General features: G+C 46.3%; 1 protein-coding gene and 3 non-coding genes across 4 annotated transcripts; all 4 read right to left on the reverse strand.

Moving 5' to 3' along the window:
• Positions 1–929: 929 nt before the first annotated feature.
• NOP58 (NOP58 ribonucleoprotein) lies at positions 930–23,558 on the reverse strand. The gene is made up of 15 exons (XM_056861289.1): positions 23,488–23,558; positions 22,270–22,346; positions 21,131–21,183; positions 20,073–20,197; positions 19,477–19,613; positions 17,477–17,541; positions 14,938–15,072; positions 13,074–13,219; positions 11,042–11,168; positions 9,510–9,673; positions 8,722–8,856; positions 7,402–7,463; positions 5,086–5,219; positions 3,068–3,201; positions 930–1,017 (listed from the first exon to the last, which is right to left on the reverse strand). Exons 1-15 carry the CDS (start codon positions 23,530–23,532, stop codon positions 952–954), a joined length of 1,605 nt encoding a protein of 534 aa, XP_056717267.1. The 5' UTR covers positions 23,533–23,558; the 3' UTR covers positions 930–951.
• Positions 9,838–9,926, reverse strand: LOC130488060 (small nucleolar RNA SNORD11). Its single transcript, XR_008933813.1, has one exon. It is a non-coding gene; the product is annotated as a small nucleolar RNA SNORD11 (small nucleolar RNA).
• LOC130488061 (small nucleolar RNA SNORD11B) lies at positions 12,134–12,220 on the reverse strand. Its single transcript, XR_008933814.1, has one exon. It is a non-coding gene; the product is annotated as a small nucleolar RNA SNORD11B (small nucleolar RNA).
• Positions 16,475–16,561, reverse strand: LOC130488058 (small nucleolar RNA SNORD70). The gene has a single exon (XR_008933811.1). It is a non-coding gene; the product is annotated as a small nucleolar RNA SNORD70 (small nucleolar RNA).
• Positions 23,559–24,215: the final 657 nt, after the last annotated feature.

The raw sequence follows: 24,215 nt of genomic DNA on the forward strand, positions 1-24,215 counted from the left end.
TTCCACAATTTAACTATGTGTTGTGTGAAGAAATACTTCCTTTTATCTATTTTGAATCTCTCGCCATCCAGCTTCAGCAGACCCCGCGTTCTAGTATTATGAGAGAGGGAGAAAAGCTTCTCCCTGTCCACTCTCTCCATACCATGCATAATTTTATAGACCTCTATCATGTCTCCCCTTAACAGCCTTCTTTCCAAGCTAAACAGCCCTAAGTGTTTTAATGGCTCGTCATAGGGCAGCTGCTCTAGTCCTACAGGTTCAAAAGGGTTGGGAACAGCTGCATTAGAAAGACCAACAAGATTTTCGGGGTACGAGCTTTTGAGTGTATCTGATGAAGGGAGATTTGATTCTCGAAAGCTCATACCCCGAAAATCTTGTTGGGTCTCTAAGGTGTGACTGGACTCTAGTCTAGCTGTACAATCTGGTCAGTTGTCAGCAAAAGCCTATTCACCCCCACAATCACTTTTCCCCTCAAAATTTTTTAAGGTAGTTCACAGAACTCGGCTTAGTTCCTCTACACGCATCTACTAGTAACAATCCTGGCTTGAGCAAAGGGACTTGGGCATAGTGTGTTTGCAAAGTATCTCTCAGTAAACCTCTTTTGCCCTCCCCTGAAATTTAAGAAGTACTCCTCATCACATTCTGCAAAATTAAATGGACATGATTACAAATGCAGCTAAGAGGCAGCAAAAAAAGGCTATGCAAAAAATAGCATTTTTTAATTCAGAATCCTTATAAAGGGACTCGCTGTAGAAATGGCATTTCCCCGGCAGAGATTAGACTAAAACTGGGGTGGGGACGGACTGAACTGAGTTAATTATACAGAATTGATCCGCTTCGCCTAGCCATGGGGAAAATTACGCTTTTAGAAGAAAGTGTTTCATAAGCAAGTGTCTCAGCAAACAGCAAAATACGACAAAATTCATCTCAGGAGCTCGCAGCTTCTCTCTTTTAGTCATCTTCTGGTTCCTCTTTAATTTTCATCTTTTTCTTCTTCTTCTTTTTCTTCTCTGTATTCTGTAAGGAACAAATACAGTATTTACAGTGCTTGAATCGGCACTACACCTGAAATAACACGGTTAGCGGGGTAGTCTTTGTAAAAGCGGCAAAAAGATTAATTTCCTTTAGGGGAAACGAATGGCAAAGCAGAGGCCGTGTTCGACCTGCATTTATCCGCTCACCCTCTTTAGACAGAGAAGCACAAAGAACTGCAGGAAACCACGGTTACCACCAACACAGCCCTAATGAAGAGAGTCTTCAGCGCTAAGCAACAGAAGGCCAGCTTCCATCTCTAAGCACTGCAACAGAATGGTTGTCCTTCCTCCTGTCTGTGCAGAGGCTGTCTGCTACAGGACAGGTTGGTTTCTCTGGGATGTGAAACGGAGACCCCACTGCCTGCTTGCAGATCCCCAGATCATTTCCATAACGATGCAACTCCAGAATTGCAGGCCGACCCCTAGCTTCAAGCCAACAGCGGCCAAAAACACCTTAAAAAAATAAACTCAGAAGGCCTTTTTCAATTGAGTTCTTGCCCTGATTATAAAGCACCATGCTAAATCATTACAGTTTTAAAAGCCTTGCTAGCAACAGTTGGATACCATCTGAGCTGAGTGTATGTTCTCCTCTGCTTGCAGGTATTTAACCCAGGCGTGGCAAAAGGCACGAGCAGAAGGGCTGATGGCCTACTGAATCTCCACCGACCCATAAGAAAGGCCATGTTGGATCAGACCGAGGCCCATCAAGTCCAGCAGTCTGTTCCAACAGTGGCCAACCAGGTGCCTCTGGGAAGCCCACAAACAAGACGACTGCAGCAGCACCATCCTGCCTGTGTTCCACAGCACCTGATATAATAGGCCTGCTCCTCTGATCCTGGAGAGAACAGGTATGCATCATGACTAGTAGCCATTTTTATTAGTAGCTATGGACTCCATAAACATGTCCACTCCCCTCTTCAAGCCTTCCAGGTTGGCAGCCATCACCACATCCTGGAGCAGGGAGTTCCACAATTTAACTATGCGTTGTGTGAAGAAATACTTCCTTTTATCAGTTTTGAATCTCTCACCCTCCAGCTTCAGCAGATGACCCCACGTACCCAGAATGTGTTATTGAAAAAAATCATATCATTTTTAACTTTTGTAAATACATCAATCATATTGTAAGCAATTGAGAAGCACTTCCCTTTATTTCTACTATTCCTGTCTTCAGGAGTTTGGGGGACAGGAAGAGAGTTTGCTCATCCCTATTATTATTATTTTGAAGTGGCAGAAAGAACTATTGCAGTCATCTCTAAGGATGGGTACAGAGAGCCAGCATGGTGTAGTGGTTAAGAGAGGCGGGTTTGATTCCCCACTCCCCCACATGAAGCCTGCTGGGTGACCTTGGGCCATTCACAGTTCTCTCAGAACTCTCTCAACCTGCGCAGAAGCAGGCAATGGCAAACCACTTCTGAATGTTTCTTGCCTTGAAAACCCTACTGGGTCACCATAGGTTAGCTATGACTTGACAACACTTTCCACCACACTAAGGATGTGGGTTTACAGTAAGATCATGCATGGGCTTGGATCCAGCCCTGTAAGATTCATGGGCTTAGAGAGCCAGCGTGGTGTGGTGGTTCCCCTCCTCACAACAGAAACCGTGAGGCAGGTGGGGTTGAGAGAGGTCTAAGAGAGCTGTGACTAGCCCAGGGTCACCCAGCAGGCTGTGTGTGGAGGAGTGGGGAAACCAACCCGGTTCACCAGATTGGAGTCTGCTGGTTATGAGGAGGAGTGGAGAATCAAACCTGGTTCCTCCAGATTAGAGTCCACCGCTCCAAACTACTGCTCCTAACCACTACACCACACAAAGACCTTTTCTATGGCCTCTGCTCTGGCTTGGTTGGGCTCGAGCTCCCGGCATTCAACACAGCTACAGATTTCTAGTGACCCCACCATTAACTCTGCCTTCCAACAGTGCTTGACAGCGCAATGGATGGAAAGCGTCCCAAGGAGAAAGCACAAACATATATCACCAAACGGTTAGTATATCACCAACAATGGGTATCCCCTGAAGAATTCTATCAGTCCCTCACCTCTACTGCTGTGCTGGTGGTTGGCTGCTCCTCTTCTTCTTCCACCTCTTCCACAGAAACCACCACCTCCTTTTGTTTCTTCTTTTTCTTCTTCTTGACAGGTTCCTCCTCCTCTTGCGTCTCTTCTGGCTCTTCTACAAGGGGGAGAAAAACAGAAATGAAGCAGTAGGGTCCATCACACAAAAATACCCCCAAAACAAGTCAACCACCATAAAAGGGCATACAGATGAAAATGAACATGGCAGGAGCGACCTAGGCCACTGCTCTGAAACCGAGCAGAATGTAAAGATGCAGGTGAGGAATTCTTAAAAGGTAAAGGTATTGTCTACTCAGACTCGCAGCGGCCTCTCTAGGGTCTCAGGTGGAGGTGTTTCACATCACCTACTGCCTGGTCCTTTTAACTAGGGATGCCGAGGATTGAACCTGGGACCTTCTCAGTGTCAAATAATACAGACTCTAATTGCACCCCTCCCACAAACTGACCAGGACGGTCCAGGCTAGCTCACTCTCGTCAGATCTCAGAAGATAAACAGGGTCAGCCCTGGTTAGTACTTGGATGGGAGACCACCAAGGAAGTCCAGGGATGCTATGCAGAGGCAGGCTATGCCAAGCCACCTATGAACATCTCCTGCAAGCACTGAGTCATTATTGACCCATGGGGTGACGTCACATCCTGATGTTTTCTAGGCAGACTTTGTTTACGAGGTGGTTTGCCAGTTCCTTCCCCAGTCATCTTCCCTTTACCCCCAGCAAGCTGGGTACTCATTTTACCGACCTCGGAAGGATGGAAGGCTGAGTCAACCTCGAGCCGGCTACCTGAAACCGACTTCCATCGGGACTGAACTCAGGTCGTGAGCAGAGCTTTGACAGCACTACTGTAGCTTACCATGACTTGGAGGGGTGCTTGTGGTGTGTGTGGCTTACTGCTTTTTGGTTACAAAGCAGGAAGTGGTGCACCACTGGGGTGAATGATCAGAAACAGATGGCGCCCAGGAACCAAGCGACAAATCCTGCCTTAGGCAGTTTGTTGCTCAACACTGTCTTTTAATTCCGCACTGTTGCATAGTTCGTTGGATGACTTACACTGTATGAGTTCACTGGATTTATGCTGTAGCCTGCCTTAAATCTCAGCAAGGAAGGGCAGCTATAAAAATAATGCAATTAAATAAATTGCACGGCATGAACTGCCCCTATTAGGTTTACGTATATTTGGATGGAAAATGCTCTTTATCGGATTGTAGCCCACCTTACGCGGGGCAAGAGCAAAACACTGTGGAATCCTGCTAATGGAAAACTGGCTACAGCCAATGAAAGCTAAATCCAAGTGAGGTCTTTTAAGCCTTTCTGGCCAAGGCTTGAAGAAGGAGAGTTGGTGTTTATATGCCGATTTCTCCACCACTTAAGGAAGACTCAAACCGGCTTACAATCACCTTCCCTTCCCCTCCCCCACAACAGACACCCTGTGAGGTAGGTGGGGCTGAGAGAGCTCTAACAGAACTGTAACTTTCCCAAGGTCACCCAGCTGGCTTCATGTGTAGGAGTTGGGAAACAAATCCAGTTCACCAGATTGGCGTCCACCGCTCATGTGGAGGAGCGGGGAATCAAACCTGGCTCTCCAGATTTGAACATATGAAGCTGCCTTATACTGAATCAGACCCTTGGCCCATCCAAGTCAGTATTGTCTACTCAGACTGGCAGCGGCTCTCCAGGGTCTCAGGCAGAGGCCTTTCACATCACCTACCTGCCTAGTCCCTTTAACTGGAGGTGTCGGGGATTGAACCTGGGACTTTACTCCTTACTGTCGTGGGGCGCTTAATGAATGAATGACGCACGTGGCACAGCCCCGCCCTCCCACCCCGGAGCATGAACTTTATGCAGGTTTACTTGCAGGTTTGGCCAAGTGCATTCTCCAAAATTTTTCTGTTTGACAGTGAAATCGTTTTGCAGATTCAACGGACTGCAAAGGAGCTGGGAGCTCATCCGTTCTTCTAGGCAAGGAAGACTCCAGAACAACTAACCTTTGATTTCCACGACTTTAGCCTTCTTCGCTTTCACTGGTGTCTCTGTCTCCTCCTCTCCCGTTTCAATTTTGCGCTTCTTTGGAACCAGAGGGAGTGTGGATTCCCCAGAAGGGTCATACGTCTTCACCTCACTAGAACGGATGAAAGAAGGCAACTTGAGGTAAGAACATTGCATATATCTCATACGCAGTGATAATTAAATTAAAGATTACTGCTGCTGTTTTTCTATCAGCTCTGTGGTAGAGCCTCTGCTTGGCATGCAGAACGCCCCCGGTTCAATCCCTGGCATCTCCAGTTAAAGGGACTAGGCAAGTAGGTGATGTGAAAGACCCTGAGGGCCGCTGCTGGTCTGAGTAGACAATACTGACTTTGATGGACCAAGGGTCGGATTCAGTATAAGGCAGCTTCATGTGTCCACGCAGGCAGATCCATACTGCCTGCTTTCTATGTTTTCTCTCACAGAAAAAAGTAAAATACAGTGTATGCTGCATGGTAGGTAGAGACTGAAAGCCTGCTCATTTTCATCTAAATGAGCTTTGGGGCAAAGAGTAAATCTCTAATGGTGGGGGCCTATGGCATTTTTAGACTACTTTCTAACATTGGTTCTTGCAGGCTATCCGGGCTGTGTAACTGTGGTCTTGGTATTTTCTTTCCTGACATTTCGCCAGCAGCTGTGGCAGGCATCTTCAGAGGAATAACACTGAAGGACAGTGTCTCTCAGTGTCAAGTGTGTAGGAAGAGTAATATATAGTCAGAAAGGGGTTGGGTTTGAGCTGAGTTATTGTCCTACAAAAAGTATCAAAGGTAATGTCCTAATCATTGTCCTGTAAGTATCCAGATAATGTGCTAATGAGGGTGTGGTATGTTAATATGGAACCACTGTATCCTGAAATGATCTGTTCTAACTTTCTAACATTGTTTGCATATGTCACTCTAGTTCTCTTATCAAAGTGTTTTTACACTGTTTTATTTGAGACAAAAAAAGCGCGATTGTTTACACTGTTTTGCACGCACTGCCATAAATAAAAAGGTACGCAATGTTCATTTTGTTCAAAAACAACAACTGTATCATGTATTTTAATCTAGACCTTCTCTTTCAGCAAGTTGAAAGAGGGTAAAGTGTTGTACTCCAGGGGATGCCCAGGCTAGCCCAATCTTGTTAGATCATGGAAGCTAAGCAGGGTCGGTCCGGGCTAGTATTTGGATGGGAGACCACCAAGGAATACCAGCGTCACTATGCAGAGGAATGGCAAACTACCTCTGTTAGTCTCTTGCCTTGAAAACCCTACTGGGTTGCCATAAGTCGGCTGTGACTTGATGGAATGTTCCATCACCACTCCAGAGGATACAGTGTTGTATTTGAAACAACACCATAAGAAGCTAGTTACCTTATGCTATTGGCCAATCTCCCCCTCCCACCCCAAAATTAGCTGTCCATCTATTTTTAGATTGTTGTCCCCAGCCCTGGGTCTTAGAACATAAGAAAGGCCATGCTGGATCAGACCAAGGCCCATCAAGTCCAGCAGTCCGTTCACACAGTGGCCAACCAGCTGCCTCTAGGAAGCCCACAAACAAGATGACTGCAGCAGCACCATCCTGCCTGTGTTCCGCAGCACCTAATATATTTGGCATGCTCCTCTGATCCTGGAGAGAATAGGTGTCCATCATGACTAGTATGCATTTTGGCTATTAGCCATGAATACCCCTCTCCTCCATGAACATGTCCACTCCCCTCTTAAAGCCTTCCAAGTTGGCAGCCATAAGAAGAGCCATGCTGGATCAGACCAAAGGCCCATCAAGTCCAGCTGTCTGATTACACAGTGGCCAACCAGGTACCTCTAGGAAGCCCACAAAGACGAATGCAGCAGCACCGTCCTGCCTGCACTCCAAAGCACCTGTTATAATAGGCATCCTCCTCTGATCCTGGAGAGAATAGGTATGCATCATGACTAGTATCCGTTTTGACCAGTAGCCATGGATAACCCTCTCCTCCATGAACATGTCCACTCTCCTCTTAAAGCCTTCCAAGTTGGCAGCCATCACCACCTCCTGGGGCAGGGAGTTCCACAATTTTTGCAACGCTTGAGAAAAAAGGAGGGCACGTATACATTCTAAACAAATGCAATAAGCAAATTAAATAAATAGATGCCAACACAGGAGGGCAAGCAGTTGAAAAGAATGGAGAAAGAGAGAAGGCTTTGAATTCAATATATTTCCGGACTCCCGTTTGCCTCCAGTATCTGGCCACCAGAGATACTCTGCTTCTGAACACAGATTCCATGCGCAGATAAAAACAAAATTGAGCAAACCCACCTCTTATGCTGATATTTGTCTGCCCGGGCCAAGGCTTTTCCTGTGCCACTTATTCGTCTTATCTGAGGGAAGAAAACGCCACAGTTACGGAGAACAAATCACCAGCAACTGGTTCAAACCACATAGCCCTTATAGCCTTAGAAATGGTGTAAGACTAGGAGAAGGCTCTCTTCCAGTTAGGAGAGTACCACGCCCTTGCCCACTCACAGGAACCAAGAAACACACACTGGGTCGAAAATCCTCCAAACCGCTTCAGCCTGAGGCAATAAGAATCCCAGCAGGATTAATCTGCCAGTCATGGTAGAAGAAGAGTTAGTTTTTATATCCCGATTTTCTCAAGCTTTAAGGAGTCTCAAACCGGCTTACAATCACCTTCCCTTCCTCTTCCTACAACAGGCACCCAGTGAGGTAGGTGGGGCTGAGAGAGTTCAGAGAGAACGGTGACTAACCCAAGGTCACCTGGCAGGCTTCATATGGAGGAGTGGGGAAAGAAACCCAGTTCACCAGATTAAAGTCCGCCACTCTTAACCACTACACCACACTGGTAATGTATACAGAGAGTGTAGTGGTTTAAGAGTATCGGATTAGGATCTGGGATACCCAGGTTCAAATCCCCACTCTGCCATAGAAGCTTGCTGGATGATCTTGGGCCAGTCACATGTTCTCAGCCTCCTTAACCTTCCTCACAGGGTCGTTGTGAGTATAACATGGAGGAGGGGAGAATGATGTAAGCTGCTTTGGGTCTACATTGTGGAGAAAGGCAAAGTATAAATGAAGAAAATAAATACAGAAGGCCAGTCTTGTATCACATGATAATACAGTTGAGAGGCCATGGAACACATATAAGGAATCAAACTGACATTTGATACTGGTCGAAAGCAGCAATACTGGCGTAATACTTGTACTGCTGTAAGAAAAAACAGGAAGCAAAGGCCAACCACCTCTGCATTTCAATGCCCCCTTTTTTGTGGCTGTAGCTACAACCAAGATCATAGAATCATAGAGTTGGAAGGTACCACCAGGGTCATCTAGTCCAACCCCCTGTACAACGCAGGAAATTCACAACTACCTCCCCTCCCAACACCCCCAGTGACCCCTACTCCATGCCCAGAAGATGGCAAAAAATGGGGGAAAAAATTAACCCACATCACGTGGTGGAAAACGGCATCTCCCTCCCCACCCCGAATGCCATCATCTCCTTACTGTCCTGGCACAGCAGAGTCCTTGGAATCGCTGCCTTGGGTGTGACTCTCACACCCAAGGCAGCGTTTCCAAGGACTCTGCTGTGTCACCTGTCCCCTTTAATTTTTAAAGGCTCACCCCCTTCTCCTCCAGGTGCCTCAGCCGCGTTTCCACTTTCAGCCTGTTCTCAACCCCCATCTCGGCGCTGGTGCTCTCTCCCAGGGCGTCGTAGCGAATGGTCAAGGCTGTCTTGGCTGCCAACATCCGCGAGATCTGCAGAAGAGAGGCCCACGGTGAGGGACGAGGCAAGCAGGTGATGTGAAAGACCCCTGCCAGAGACTATGCAGCCACTGCCGGTCTGAGTAGTCAATACTAACTTTGATGGACCAATGGGTTGATTCAGTATAAGGCAGCTTCATGTGTTCATGTATTCACATCATGGGCCACAGATTCTCACAGGCAACAGTATGTTGTGTAACTCTCTACGCTAGGGGTGACAAACATAAGACCCGGGGACTGGATACGGCCCTCAGAGAGCTCTTATCCAGTCCGCAAGACACCCCTCACTCTCAATCTGGGCTGGCAAGGCATGGCCCAACCAAGTGACATTTATGTCACACCTGACCCTCGTAACAATTAAGTTCAACGCTCCTGCTCTACACGCTTAATTGTGGAATAGATCATTGGTTCGGAAGGCCATGAAGTAGACGATATTTGGTGGGAAAGAGGGGACGTGTTCAAAAGACATAGATTAGATCCATGAGTTATCCTGGCAAACTGAGCCAAATTTTCAGAACATGGTTTCTCAGCTACTCAATCTTCTGGTACCACAGTAATATAAACGCGTCACACGCACTTTGCTGTACAAAGCTTCAGGCGATCACTGAGGGGAAATGAGACTTATTGGTAAAACATCGGCCACTCACCTTTCCTTTGTTTTTGGCTGTCGTTTGCCCCACAAGGGAAGCGTGATAAATCAGACCGAACTTGGGGGTATCGCGTTTGGTCTTCAGGGCTCTGAAGAGAGCCTTTTCAGCCCCCAAAATCTGAACCGTTGAAGCGGGATGCTTAGCCAGATTTAACAGAGAACCTGTGGCACAAACAGATCCAACATCATCAGCCTTTGTTTATCAGGTTACAGGTCAGGACCCTGACAAGAACTTAATTTTCAGACTTTGGTTGTGAGAATTGCCCTGTCTCACCACACACCCTCAACATTCGCCCCTCACAAAAATGCAAGGCAGAGCACCAGAAGTGTCTCAGAAGAGGTAGTGACTTAAGAGTTGCCTTCATCTTCCTTGATGAAATCAGGCAAACTTTAAAACAGAATCATCACTGACTACTTCCGGGCTCCTGTGAATACTCACAAGTTCGTGCACTCTGCATTTTAACATGCCAGAAGTCTTAGGTCATTTATGCATGGGAGTTTTACCTGAGGTTCGTTGCTGGCTGAACCCACACTTTCCCGTTGGGAATTTATGCACCAGCAGTCTCCAAGCTCAAATCCCCGCCCCTTTAAATGCTGCTTTGTAATTGGTTTACTTTGCAGTGCTCACTGTGAGAGAAAATCCCCCCAAACCCAATTGCAGCATAAAAAAGCATTTTAAGAAAAACAAAAACAGAGCAATCTGAAAGTAAATATATTGAAAATAGCTGGGTTTCCGACATTGTAATAGACTAGAAGGTATGGTCAGTATATATAAGTCAATATTTTAGGGATAAAAAAATGACCTTAGGATTGAGAACCTAAACTTATTAAACAGTAGACTAAGATGAAAATAGCTAAATAATAATTAAAGTAAAAATAAATTAAATCAAAGTTATTCACAAAAGAAATAAGATATATAATAATCTGTTCTGTATGAGGAGAGTTGGAAGTCGGTTTCTGTATTGTTTTATATCTCACTTTTTCTTTTTTTTCTTTTTGTATAAATTTTTTTTGTATATTTTGACATATTCTGTAGTATTCTGCATATTTCAATAAGACTAAAAAAAAATTAAAGAAAGGGGGGAAAGAAATCCAAGCCTCAGTTTTAAAAAGCCTTTCCTTTGCTCAGAAAGAGCTCCCAGGAAGCAGGAAGCATTTGCATCCCAGCCTCTTTAAATGCTGCTTTGTGAATGGCTGAGAAAGCAAGCTTTTGTGTCCAGTGCTTTGCCTTCTGCAAGGAGATTTCAGCCAGGCTGAGCTCAGGGGAGAGGGAAGAGTCGGGTTAACAGAGGAACGGGAAGACTTGGACATCACTGGCAGCGAGGTCACCTCTAATAGATAGAAAAGTCATGCAGAACTCCAAGGAACAACCGAGTCAGACGGGGCGAACGTGAGTCCAAATACCCATGCAGAAATAACCTTAGTCTCCTGAAGGAGAGGCTTTTAGTGTTGCAGAAGCACACCAGCTTACCAGTGAGCTACCACTTGGTAGCTGTAAGCACACAACACGCGGTTTTTGGTCCAACATACCCGCATGAGCGATAAGCCTTGCTCCAACTAGCTCTCCGACCATGACAGTAAGGTTAGGCGCGATGGCCATCATTCTGTTTTTGAGATAATCATACAGCTGCGTTCGATAGTCCGAGATCTCAATCACCTGGAATACATAACAAGGCTGCTCACTTATCGCACAAAGGAATACTGCCAAAGGAACGCACTGAAAGAAACACAGGTTGGCAGATATACCCATTCAGCAGCAGTATAACGACACACAGCAGTAGGCCTGAAAGTCATTAATCTGTTTATTCAGATCTTAGGAGCTCCCCGGCTTATCTAGCTCCTTCCAGCATACGCTACTGTCTGGTCCCTGCTATGTATTTATTTACATGTGAAATAAATAAGCATACGAGAGCTTTAAGCCTCACATGAGGATCTGCATTACCCTCGGCTTTATTGGAGGGAAAATTTAGGAAGTTGCCAAGAGCACAGTGAGAGTGCCCGTGTGGTGCGGGAGAATTGGAAAACACAAACCATGTGCTCCTCAGATGTGGCTATTACGAGGGTATTTGGCGGAAGCTGATTTGCTATTAATTTAATGGAGTCAGAGGAAGACAATGAAACTTCTTCTTTGGGATGGGGGCTTTTTTTTTGTCTCTCTCAAGTTGCCAAATTTTGAGCTGCTGCAATTAAGATCCGTACGGGAAAGGTTAACAGTAGGACTGGCTAATTTTTATCTGGTAAATTATTGGTTTTAACTATTTTTAAATTATGATATTTTTAAACAAGAGAGATCCTAATCTCTCACAGGCTGTATCTGGTTGTTTTATTCTAGCTTTTGCTGTAAATAAATTTACTCTTATCTGTTTATTATTGGCGTTCCTGTCTGAACACTAGCAAATGGGGGCCCTTTGATAGTCCCAGACAGAACCCCCCTTGCAAACCTAAACATGAGCATTCTTCCTTTCCACAAGGATTAGAGATCTAAAATACACACACACACACACACACACACACACACACACACACACACACACACACACCCTGTGTGTCTCTGGATCCCAGAAAAACGAGTAGAAAGTAAATCATTCAGTCCAGCCAGATTCATTTTCTGAATATTTTCTAAGATGGCATCAGAAGAGGTAGTGACTGTACAACCTTCACGGCTTATACATCAGGAGAGCCGACATGGCAGGATCATCATGGCCATCAAAACAAACAACAGCACAGCTGACTGGAACCCCTTTCAAAAAATGGCGTTTTCATACACAGAATGGGGCCAAACTCCCAAAATATTCAACTATGAGCACTAACTGCCTTCATCCACAAGCAGGCCAGCCTGAAATACATTTCGCTTAAAACAGACTGGGGAGGGCAGCCATGAAGGAGCTAGAAAAGATTCTGAAGTGTAAGGATGTGTCACTGGCAACCAAGATCAGGTTAATTCATGCCATCGTATTCCCTATTAGTATGTATGGGTGTGAAAGCTGCACAATGAAGAAAGCTGACTGGAAGAAAGTAGATTCCTTTGAAATGTGGTGTTGGAGGAGAGTGTTACAGATACCCTGGACTGCCAAAAAAACAAATCAGTGGGTTTTAGATCAAATCAAGCCTGAACTGACCCTAGAAGCTAAAATGACTAAACTGAGGCTGTCGTACTTTGGACATAGTATGAGAAGACAAGAGTCACTGGAAAGGACAATCATGCTAGGTAACGTTGAAGGAAGCAGGAAAAGAGTAAGACCCAACAAGAGAAGGATTGACTCTATAAAGGAAGCCACGGCCCTCAATTTGCAAGATCTGAGCAAGGCTGTTAAGGATAGGACACTGTGGAGGACAGTGATTCATAGGGTCGCCATGAGTTGGAAACGACTTGACGGCACTTAACACACACACACACACAAAACAGACTTAATTCCCAGCGAAGGAAATAGTACTAGGGTGGTCTCAATGGACTGCAGATTGGCTGCCGATGGCAATGTGGGCTTTTTATAAGACACGGATTTTTAGCCAATGACGGGGCTGCAAAGGTCCAAGCTGCCTTCCATCACATTGTTATCATTACCTGGTCACAGAGATGCTGAATGTTGCTTATATCTTCTTCGGACACTTCGGTTCCCATGGAAATTTCCGCGGCAGCTTTCACCTCCTCTTCGACGTCTTCAGGCAGGACCTCCGACAGGTCGGAACTGGAGAAATTTCTTCTGTCCCCTGCAAAGAAAAAGAAAAGAAATAGGAAGGAGGAGAAATAGCAACAGGAATGAAGATTTTTTTAAAACAAACAAAACAAAAACACGACAAACGTATTATATCCTGGCTTGTTTTAACGGTGCTGGCCTGTTTATTATTATTATTTTCTAATTGACTGTATTTTAATGGTTTTGTTTAGCTGGAAGTTGCCTCAAGCAGATCTCTAAAGAAACAGCATACACATTTTCTAAGTACATACCATTCCTATTTAAGCACAATATCCTATGATCACAAAGGCACAAACAGGCTGCTTTTGGCAGATCAAGCCCATTTAAGCATAAGAACAACCAGAACCAATCACAGTTTTGGGAAACTTTCCACAACCTCCCTCCGTCATTACTTTTACCTGAAGTATCCATTTCCCAACTGTGCTTGAATGAAGAAGAGCTGGTTTTTATACCCCACTTTTCTCTACCTTTTAAGAAGGTTCAAAGTGGCTTACAGTTGCCTTCCTTTCCCCTCCTCACAACAGGCACCTTGTGAGGTAGGTGGGGCTGAGAGAGTTCGGAGAGAACTGTGACTGGCCCAAGGTCACCCAGCAGGCCTCATGTGGTGGAGTGGGGAATCGAACCCGGTTCTCCAGATTGGAGACTGCTGCTCTTAACTACTACACCAAGCTGGCTTAGCTCCACCACCCTTTGGCAGCCCTGGCGCGCCCCTGGGCCTTGCTCTATTTCTACCAACTTACAATTGTATTGAGAAAGAGCTGAAGCCTAAACTTCCCTGTTATCTCTCACTGCACAGCAGCAGCATCTCAACTTATAGAATCAGAGTTGGAAGGGACCACCAGGGTAATCTAGTCCAACCCCCTTCACAATGCAGGAAATTCACAACTACCTCCCCCTCCCATACCCCCAGTGACCCCTACTCCATGCCCAGAAGATGGCCAAGATGCCCTCCCTCTCATCATCTGCCTAAGGTCATAGAATCAGCACTGCTGACAGATGGCCATCTAACCTCTGCTTAAAAACCTCCAGGGAAGGGGAGCTCACCACCTCACGAGGAAGCCTGTTCCACTGAGGAACTGCTCTGTTAGAAATTTCTTCCTAATGTCTAGACGGAAACTCTTTTGATTTAATTTCAACCCGTTGGGTTCTGGTCCAACCTTCTGGGGCAACAGAAACCAGCTCGGCACCATCCTCGATATGACAGCCCTTCAGGTACTTGAAGATGGTTATCATATCCCCTCTCAGTCGTCTCCTCTCCAGGCTAAACATACCCAGCTCCTTCAACCTTTCCTCATAGGAGTTGGTCTCCAAGCAGGAAACAAGCAACAGTGATGATACAAATAAATAAATTGTCCCCTTAACTTATCACTTTGTTTATACCCCAACAGGGACTCAAACCAGCTTACACTGCTCTCTTCTCCTCCATTTTATCCTCATAACAACCCTGTGAGGCAGCTTAGGGCCGGGAGTTTGTAACTGGCTCACGGCCACCCAACAAACCTCTGTGGCAGAGTGGAGATTTGAACCAGGTTCTCCCAGAGTCCTCACCCAACGTTCTAACCACACCACAGGGCTCTTGACTGAATTTATTCGCTGACCGAACCAACAGATGTTTCTGGCACACTGTGGATTTTACCTCAGCTCAGAAAAGAATGGGCTGCACAATTTCAGAAACAGTAAAAAGGCATCCATTAATTCCCAGTTGATCAAGAGGAACTCAGCTTCACTCACCAATTGTCTTTAGGCATTTACAGTATGTTAAGTTATCGGTGATAATTTTGCCCAGTTCAGGAAAATGCCATCCGTACCATTCTCTACAGCGCATGATGTAGTTGTTTAGTTCTTTGTCCAGGTCATCAAGGAGGGCTGTGGGAAACAGAATTTTTTTTTTTTTGGGTACATACAAGAATTCCTTGAGACATTATACCATGTTCTGTGCACGTTCACTCCCATCAAGTCGCTTCCAACTCATGGCGACCCTATGAATCAATGTCCTCCAAAATGCCCTATCCTTTTAACAGCCTTGCTCAGATCTTGCAAATTGAGGGCTGTGGCTCAATCCATCTCTTATTGGGTCTTCCTCTTTCCCTGCTGCCTTCAACTTTTCCTAGCATGACTGTCTTTTCTAGTGACGCTTGTCTTCTCGTAATGTGACCAAAGAACGACAACCTCAGTTTAGTCATTTTAGCTTCTAGGGTCAGTTCTTGCTTGATTTGATCTATAAACCATTGATTATTTTTTTTGGCAGTCCAGGGTATCCGTAACACTTTCCTCCAACACCACATTTCAAAGGAATCTACTTTCTTCCTCTCAGCTGTCTTCATTGTCCAATATCTTGTTCTAAACCGCATCAAAAGACAACATCTTGGAACTGCTTCCATAATGCTTCTCCTCCCTCCCCTTTTTATTCCTGTCCCTCCCCCGCCCCCCCACACACACCCTGGCTCTCTTGGCCTACACATGAGCAGGCCTAAGGAGGCCCTTACTCCACAGGAGGCCAATACTGGCAGTCTGAGGCCCTGCCGGCCCTTTTAGGTTCTCTCGGAGCTCAGCCCTGCCCTTCCCTCCTCCTGGGAACTGAAGTACTTCCTCTTTGGAGGATGTTCCTGGGTTCCCCCACTGCTCACCCCAACCAGGGATACTGTGGGGTGTGACAGAAAGCTTCAAGCAGCAAGGCCTTCCCTGCTTATGGGCACTTTTTATGTCAGGGGTCCCCCAAACCTTTCGGAGCCTGTGGGCAACTTGGGAATTCTGGCACAGTGTGGCAGGTGCAGCCACAACGTGGCTACTGAAGGAGGTGGAGCCAAGCACAAAATGGCAGGGATTGAGGTTATGCATAACTTGAACAGTGTGCGAACTCTTCAACACTGCCGGCACAAGTTCTGTTTAACAGGCAGTCTTTTAAACTGCCCAGCCAATCAGATCTTCAGTGGCCAATCAGCAGCTGTCCTGCGCAAAAGCCCCACCCACCTTCTAAAAAGGAAAGGTGGGTGCCGTGGTGCCCATGGGTGCCACACTGGGGACCTCTGGTTTATGTGTCTGCTTCCATCAGACTTCCTAGCACACAATTTAATTATTATAAGAACCCTTTCCTGGAAAAAAAACCTGACGGGAAATGCTGAAAAAACTGTCTTTTGAAAAGCTGCAGCCACAACGAGCCTTTATAGAAACAAAAAACCAGTTAAGCAAGCTATTATTGCTTAAACAACAGATGTATTGCTTGTGATCAAATTCTGGTCTATGGCCTTATGAACTGACAAGTCGCTCCCCAGACGTTGCCTCAGTGGTAGTGACGAAATGTTGAATTAAATCATCATTTTCAGGTCAACATATTTCCATCATCGACAACGTCGGATAACGTTTCAACACATACCATACTATGGCATCATCTTGGTGAATTTTTGGAGGCTGACTGACAGCCACCAGGACACAAGAAGCTACTCAGCATCACCGCTAAGTGTCTTTCAGGCTTCTTCGGCTGAGCCTATTTTAGCTTTACAAGGGCCCAAAGCATCACACGTACCAATGCGCTGATTGTTCCTCCCACCCTAGTTAAGTATCAGAACATGTGCGGTTCCTCAGGGGAACAGGCTTCCTCAGGAGGTGGTGAGCTCTCCTTCCCTGGAGGTTTTTAAGCAGAGGTTAGATGGCCATCTGTCAGCAATGCTGATTCTATGCCCTTAGGCAGATCATGAGAGGGAGTATCAAAGCCATCTTCTGGGCATTGAGTAGGGGTCACTGGGGGTGCATGGAGAGGTAGTTGTGAATTTCCTGCATTGTGCAGGGGGTTGGACTAGATGACCCTTGTGATCCCTTCCAACTCTATGATTCTAAGAAAGTATTATGTAAGGTGCTGGAGTTTTGCCGACCTGGATGGCCAAAATTAGCTCGATCTCGTCGCATCTTGGAAGCTAAGTAGGGTCAGCCCTGGTTAGTACTCAAAAGGGAGACACACCAAGGAAGTCCAGAGTCACTATGCAGAGGCAGGCGATGGCAAACCACCTCTGAACATCTCCTGCCTTGAAAACCCTTCAGAGTCGCCATAAGCGGGCTGCAACTTGACGGCACTTTCCTCCACCATTATGTAGGGCCCACTAGATGTATCAGCGACCCTGCCCCCAAGGAAGGTGGAAGGGCTTCACTGCGCCATCACATGGATCCTGGACGGATCTCCAAGCATCTCTGAAACACTTCCCAACTGCAGCGACAACCCCATCTCATATTGCCCACAGGAGACCTGTGAAGAGAGCTAACTTCCGACCATACTCACAAATTGCTTGGACGATCATCGTGTCGACTTTGTCAGGGCTGAACTTCAGCTTGTACCGTGAGAGGCTGAAAACGAGAGACACAGACAAAGAGGTCATGAATATCATCCACCCAGCAAAAAGGAATTTGTGATACCCAGTCAACTGAAGCTGGACATTGAAGAAATTAGATTCCTTTGAAATGTGGTGTTGGAGGAGAGTGTTACAGATACCGTGGACTGCCAAAAGAATAAATCAGTGGGCTATAGATCAAATCAAGCCTGAACTGACCCTAGAAGCTAAACTGACTAAACTAAGGCTGTTGCACTTCGGTCATGTTATGAGAAGACAAGAGTCACTGGAAAAGACAGTCATGCTAGGAAAAGTTGAGGGAAGCAGGAAAAGAGGAAGACCCAACAAGAGATGGATTGACTCAATAAAGGAAGCCACAGACCTCAATTTGCAAGATCTGAGCAAGGCTGTCAAAGACAGGACATTTTGGAGGACATTGATTCATAGGGTAGCCTTGAGTCAGAAGCGACTTGACGGCACTTAACACACACACAGTCAACTGACACCATGAAATATCTCCCCATCCTCTCCTCAAAGTCAACAAGGGCATTGCCACTGACAGCAATGGCGAAAACGCCACCACTGATTTATTTGTCCCGCACCAGTGAGCCAGGTGGACATATGTATCATCTCATCAGATAATGCGGGCTCTGATTGTGGCTAGAGGGCAAATGGGAGTGATAACACCCTTTTTCAAGGGCAGCCTGAATATGTATACCGAGATGCACACAATCGTCTAATCTACCAGGAAGCAGGCAAGGCGTTTCAATGCACAACGAAAGAATATTAACTCTTCTAGCGTAGCATCAATCATTAAAAGCTCTTGAATCTGCTGCCATATGTAATGTTACAGGCATTATCAACTCCCACTGATCTTCAATATGACCCTTTGGTTTCCCCACCCCTACACATGAAGCCAGCTGGGTGACCTTGGGCTGGTCACAGTTCTCTCTGAACTTTCTCAGCCCCACCTGCCCTGCAAGGTGCCTGTTGTGGGGAGGCGAAGGAGATTGTAAGCCAATTTGATTCTCCTTAAAAGGTAGAGAAAGTCGGTGTATAAAAACCAAATCTTCCTTTTATAAAAGCAGATGATCATTACTGTTACTCTGATGCATGAGAAAATAAAGCACTGAATTAAAATACGCGGAGGGAAGGAATCTGAAGCCAAGTGCTCCGGGCAGTTTTCCTTTCGTAGAGGGGAAGTCTGTAGTACAGAAACTGCTCCCAAATTGCACAAGTTTCCTCACAAAGCAGAAATGGCTCCTATTAACCCAAAAAAGACCCATGTCACTGCCCTGATTCAGTAAAGTGCAGCTTCATGGGTGTTCGGTCTTTTGAACTGGATCCTGTCTTTGGGTTGCGGATGTTTAGAAACATCAGATCTCTACAACTCCATAAGACAGGGAAACCCCATACTCCTAAACTACTGTATGTGAATATACCTGCAATTCTTTGCACCCTTAACTAGAAATAAATCCCATGCATCTTGGAGCTGCTTATGTCTGAGTTAAGTAAATGCAATTAAATGCAATGTGGTACACACGCCCCTTACTTTGTCATTCTCTAAGCAGTAAACTACACCAAAGAGTTGGTTTTTATATGCTGACTTTCTCTACCACTTAAGGAAGAATCAAAGCAGCTTACAGTCACCTTCCCTTCCCCTCTCCACAACAGACACCCTGTGAGGTAGGTGGGGCTGAGAGAGCTGTGACTGGCCCAAGGTCACCCAGCTGGCTTCATGTGGAGGAGTGGGGAAACCAACCCGGTTCACCAGATTAGCCTCCGCTGCTCATGTGGAGGAGTTGCTGCGCTTTGGAGTTCACTGAAGTCAACATACATGGGACGGCGCAACTTTAAGACTGCGCAGCCAGTCAGCAAGCCATGCAGAAGGAAAACGACCCACATCGAGATTAAAGGCACGAATAAACGGCTGCCGAGGAACGCGTGTTACCTGTGTGCCAGCCCCAAGCACATAGCTGCCATTTCCCGCGACGGCAGGCCCGTGATGAGTCCTTCCATTTGGGAACGGATGCCCCTCATCAGTTCGGTGACCATCGGACTGTGGATGCAACTTAAGTTCAGCTTGTCCTGCAAAAGCCATCAGAGACATCCATGGTGAGAAAACAGTACACAACATCCTCATTTTTCGGCACCAACAGACCCTGTACAGAAACATAACACTGTCCAGCCATGATATACCCGCAAGCTGATCATGCCCTTCCTGTTCAGCTTTTTAGACAGATACGAACACAGCAGCGCAGGGTTTCTTGCAAGGCTCTTCAGATGAGACTACACCTCATTATTTTTTATTACAACTAAGGACACTGATAACAGGCAATCCGCCAATGTTGGATATTCCTACAACTGTGGACATTGAACATAGGCAATCAGCCATCGTTGGATACCCTGTTTGTATAGGTTTCTATGCTTGTATGTTTCGGTGTATGAACGGCCTGCCAAATAAATAATGCTTGCAGCATGAAGTATCGCCACCACAGGCCTCAACAGAAAGCTACAGACCTCAGAGACACACTGATTAGTTTTTACCTTTATTACGCCTCCCAGCTTGGCCTCTGCTACAGCTAACTGTTCGTGGGCATCTTTAGCTACAATCTTCTTTAAAATCTTCTTCAAGTTTTTGCTGATCTTGCCTTCCACCAGAGCTGTGGATGCTTTACGGGAGAAAAACAGAAGTAATAAAAGTTTATAGAGATTTTTCGAACACTCTGAAACCAGGAAAGGTTATTGTAGAACAAAACGTGTCCCAACAAAATATGACACCCAACACTTTTTTTTTAAATCTGTTCTCTGAGTGGCAGGGACAAGATGTGGACTACAGAAATGGTTCCACTCTGCATCAGTGATATACAGCTTACACTCGGTTCAGTTTTAAGCTTCTCTAAGAGCTGGCATGGTGTAGTGGTTAAGAACGGTGGTTTGGAGCGGTGGACTCTGATCTGAAGAACCGGGTTTGACTCCCCACTCCTCCACATGAGCGGCGGAGGCTAATCTGGTGAACTGGGTTGGTTTCCCCCACTCCTCCACATGAAGCCAGCTGGGTGACCTTGGGCTAGTCACACTCTCTCAGCCCCACCTACTTAACAGGGTGTCTGTTGTGGAGAGGGGAAGGGAAGGTGATAGTAAGCCGGTTTGATTCTTCCTTAGGTGGTAGAGAAAGTCGGCATATAAAAACCAACTCTTCTTCTAATGCTCATGTGTAGGATTCCAACCATCACTGGCTCATGCAATCATTGCATGACTAGATTGTACAGAAGCATGTTATGGTAATGGCTAATTTGTATAGGCTTGCCAACATCCATCACTTATTACAGAGAGAAGGGACCGCTTCCAGTTGAGCAGGTAGGGATTTGTGGATCAGAACCAGTTTTCCCTTCCCCCAATAGGATCTTGATGTGCCACAAACTGCTTACACTGGTATGCCTTGCCAATCCGAACCCTTATTTTTGTGGCCTCGTAATTTTTGCTGATCTGTTCATACAGCTGAGTTCAGGGTCCCTGCTTGTCAGAGCGCCTGACTCAAAACACCTGCAATCTAGTCGCTGAGCAAGAAAACAAAGAGAAGGACATTTCAACCCTTATTTTACCTGCAAGAGCTTCTGTTGTGTCCTGAAACTTTTCGAAGTGCTTCAATTTCACTCTAAAGAAGGGACAAACAGTTTGATAAGTGTTAGGAGGTGCAGAGCTTCCATTACCGACTACAAAAATGCAAAGAATTTGAAAATGACAATCCTGCAATGACGGAAAGAGAAGGACGCCTCTACAGGAAAAGGAGTTCCTATTATTGGGTGGAAAAATAAGAATTGTTGGTTTTTATGTGCTGACTTTCTCTACCACTTAAGGAAGAATCAAAGCAGCTTACAATCTCCTTCCCTTCTCTTCCCCACAACAGACACCTTGTCAGGTAGGTGGGACTGAGAGAGCTCTAAGAGGGCTGTGACTAGCCCAAGGTCACCCAGCAGGCTTCATGTGTTGGAGTGGGGAAATCCAGTTCACCAGATTAGCGCCTGCTGCTCATGTGGAGGAATGGGGAATCAAACCCGGATCTCCAGATCAGAGTCCACCGCTCCAAACCACCACTCTTAACCACTACAAGCTGGCTCTCCACAAGACTCCCTCTCCCTGATTATATCTGGGCAATGCTGCTACAGGACTCAGGCTCCCTCTAAGAGGGAGTCACTTCTAGAACATAATCATGACTGCACAAGACTCAATGCTGCATTCCGAAGCAGAGCTACACCCTTCTATGTCCACTAAAGGTGTACATAACGGGCTTAGGAGGGTGTAATTCTGCTTTAGGACTGTACTGTTAATGCCTGGTCCCCCCTCCCCCCCACGAAGTAAGAGATGAGCCAAGAGAAGAGGTGGGGTATAATTTTAAAAATAAAATAATAAAGTGTTGGCAGAAAACCACTTAATAGGGAAGTCATTGGGAAGAGCCATAGAGGCTAAGGTGCAACATCAAGTCTTGCTCCAGCACTGCGTGAACCAGCGTAATGCCTGGTTTGTCTCCAGACATGCAAACCGGCAAACTAGTTTGCTTTCGCACTCCCGATCAGAACTTCAAATCACGGTCCAACCAAGAATGGAGGAGGGAATCACAGAACTCAAGGGGAAGCAGGTGTATGCGAAGACTCCAAGTTTGTTTCACCATGGTCTGGTGTGATGTCTGGTATCTTTCAGGGGGGAAAAACCAGGTTTGTACTTTTTGAGAAAACTGGCTTACATTTTATTTGCTTTTTCAGGTGTTTCAAACTCTTTCCATAAACTATCGACTTCCTGGAGCTTCTTCTCATCCAGAACCTAGGGCAGACAGATAAACACAAAATATGGCAGCCTATTAATTTGTCGTTAAGCGAAATTTGCAGTCAGCAAAATTACGATTTTATTCTGGGGGCCAGACCAACTTAACAAGCCAACCCTGAATCAGAGGCTGTTCAAGAATCCATCATCTTGACCCTCCATACTACTGAGAACCAGTGCAACCAATCTTCCACTGTAAACACCAAACAGATAATTGCGGGACGATAAGGTTAACATCCACTACATCGAAATACAAAACTCTGCCTTGTTGTGGAACCTTAAAAAGACTAACGTACATATTGTGCGATGTACTTTTGTGAGCCAGAGCCCGCTTCATCAGATGCAGGAAGCAAATTCTCAGGCAGATTATGAACAGATACAGATGTGCACGAAGAGCCACTAAACAGAAGTTACTGGCCTGCATCTTAGCACTCTACTCAGGAAAGTTTGAAGCTGTCTGCCTACTTACAAGGGCTTTTCCTCCAGCACATCTACTTAAGCTGAGTAACAACTGGTGAGCTCAACTCTGGTTGTCAACTCTGAACAGAGATGTTTCTGGAGATTTGAGGGTACAGCCTGGGGAGGGTGGGATCTGGCGAGGGAAGGGACCCCAGTGGGATATAATGCCATAGGGTCCATCCTCCAAAGCAGCCATCTTCTGTAGGGGAACTGATCTCAGTCGTCTGGAGACCAATTGTAATTTCTCCAGGCTGGAAACCCGCCCCGCCCCCGGACAGGGTGTCTGTTGTGGGGAAGGGAAGGAGATTGTAAGCTGCTTTGATTCTCCCTTAAGTGGTAGAGAAAGCCAGCACATAAAAACCAACAATTCTTATTTTTCCACCCAATAATAGGGACTCCTCCTTTTCCTGTAGAGGCGTCCTTCTCTTTCCGCCATTGCAGGACTGTCATTTGCAAATTCTTTGCATTTTTGTAGTCGGTAATGGAAGCTCTGCACCTCCTAACCCTTATCAAACTTAGAGGAGCAGCCCCCCCAACACTAGTGGTGGTGAGATATACCGAGGTGGGGAGAGGCTCTCCATGCCCGCCCCCTTCTCTGCAGCGGGCCCGAGCCGCCGCCCCCCCCCACTCGCCCTCCACCCCCACGAGCACGTGGGGACCCCAGCCCGCGCGGCCGCCTCACTTTGAAAATAGCGTATCCGGCCGCGGTCTCGAACAGGACCAGCATGGCGGCGGAGAGAAGCCGAGGAGCTCCGGTGGAGTCGCTTCCCGCGGGAGGAGGGCCGCCGCCGGCGGGAATCGAGGACGGACGGACGGGCGCCCAGCGAGCACGCACGCAGCCCACGAGGGCGGAAGTGAGCGTCGGAGCGCCACACCGGAAGCAGGCCGTTCGGCCTGCTTCCGGTGTGGCGCTCCGACGCTCACTTCCGCCCCCGTGGGCTGCGTGCGTGCTCGCTGGGCGAACGGCCTGCCGGGAAGCAGGGCAGAGGGGCGGGTGTGGCAGTCTCGAGCGTCCCACGGGCGGACTTCCGGCCCTCGGTTGTCGCTCTTGGACAAACGTCTCGGTCTGCTTGCGGGCTGGGAGTTGTTACCTTTTCCTTGAGAACCGTGACCTGGTTTTGTTCAGCAAGAACGAAGGCGGGGCGGGAAGAGTCCTAGTATATATTATTTCTTTTTTCTAATAATTTTTTCTCCTTCATTTAATAAATCAACAGAAACAATATAAAAGTAATAATTAAAAGCAAAAAAAACAAGTAATATCTCTAATTTAACAATAAAATGACTTCCCCCTCTCCCTCTTCCATCTAAAAATAAATTGTATAAACTTTTGCTAATGGAACTAATCCCAATATTATTTTAATGTACCTGTTCTTGACGTAGCTGACATTATTAATACCTAATATAAAAATT

This window comes from Euleptes europaea, chromosome 15, assembly GCF_029931775.1.
Source record: "Euleptes europaea isolate rEulEur1 chromosome 15, rEulEur1.hap1, whole genome shotgun sequence".
NCBI lineage: Eukaryota > Metazoa > Chordata > Lepidosauria > Squamata > Sphaerodactylidae > Euleptes > Euleptes europaea.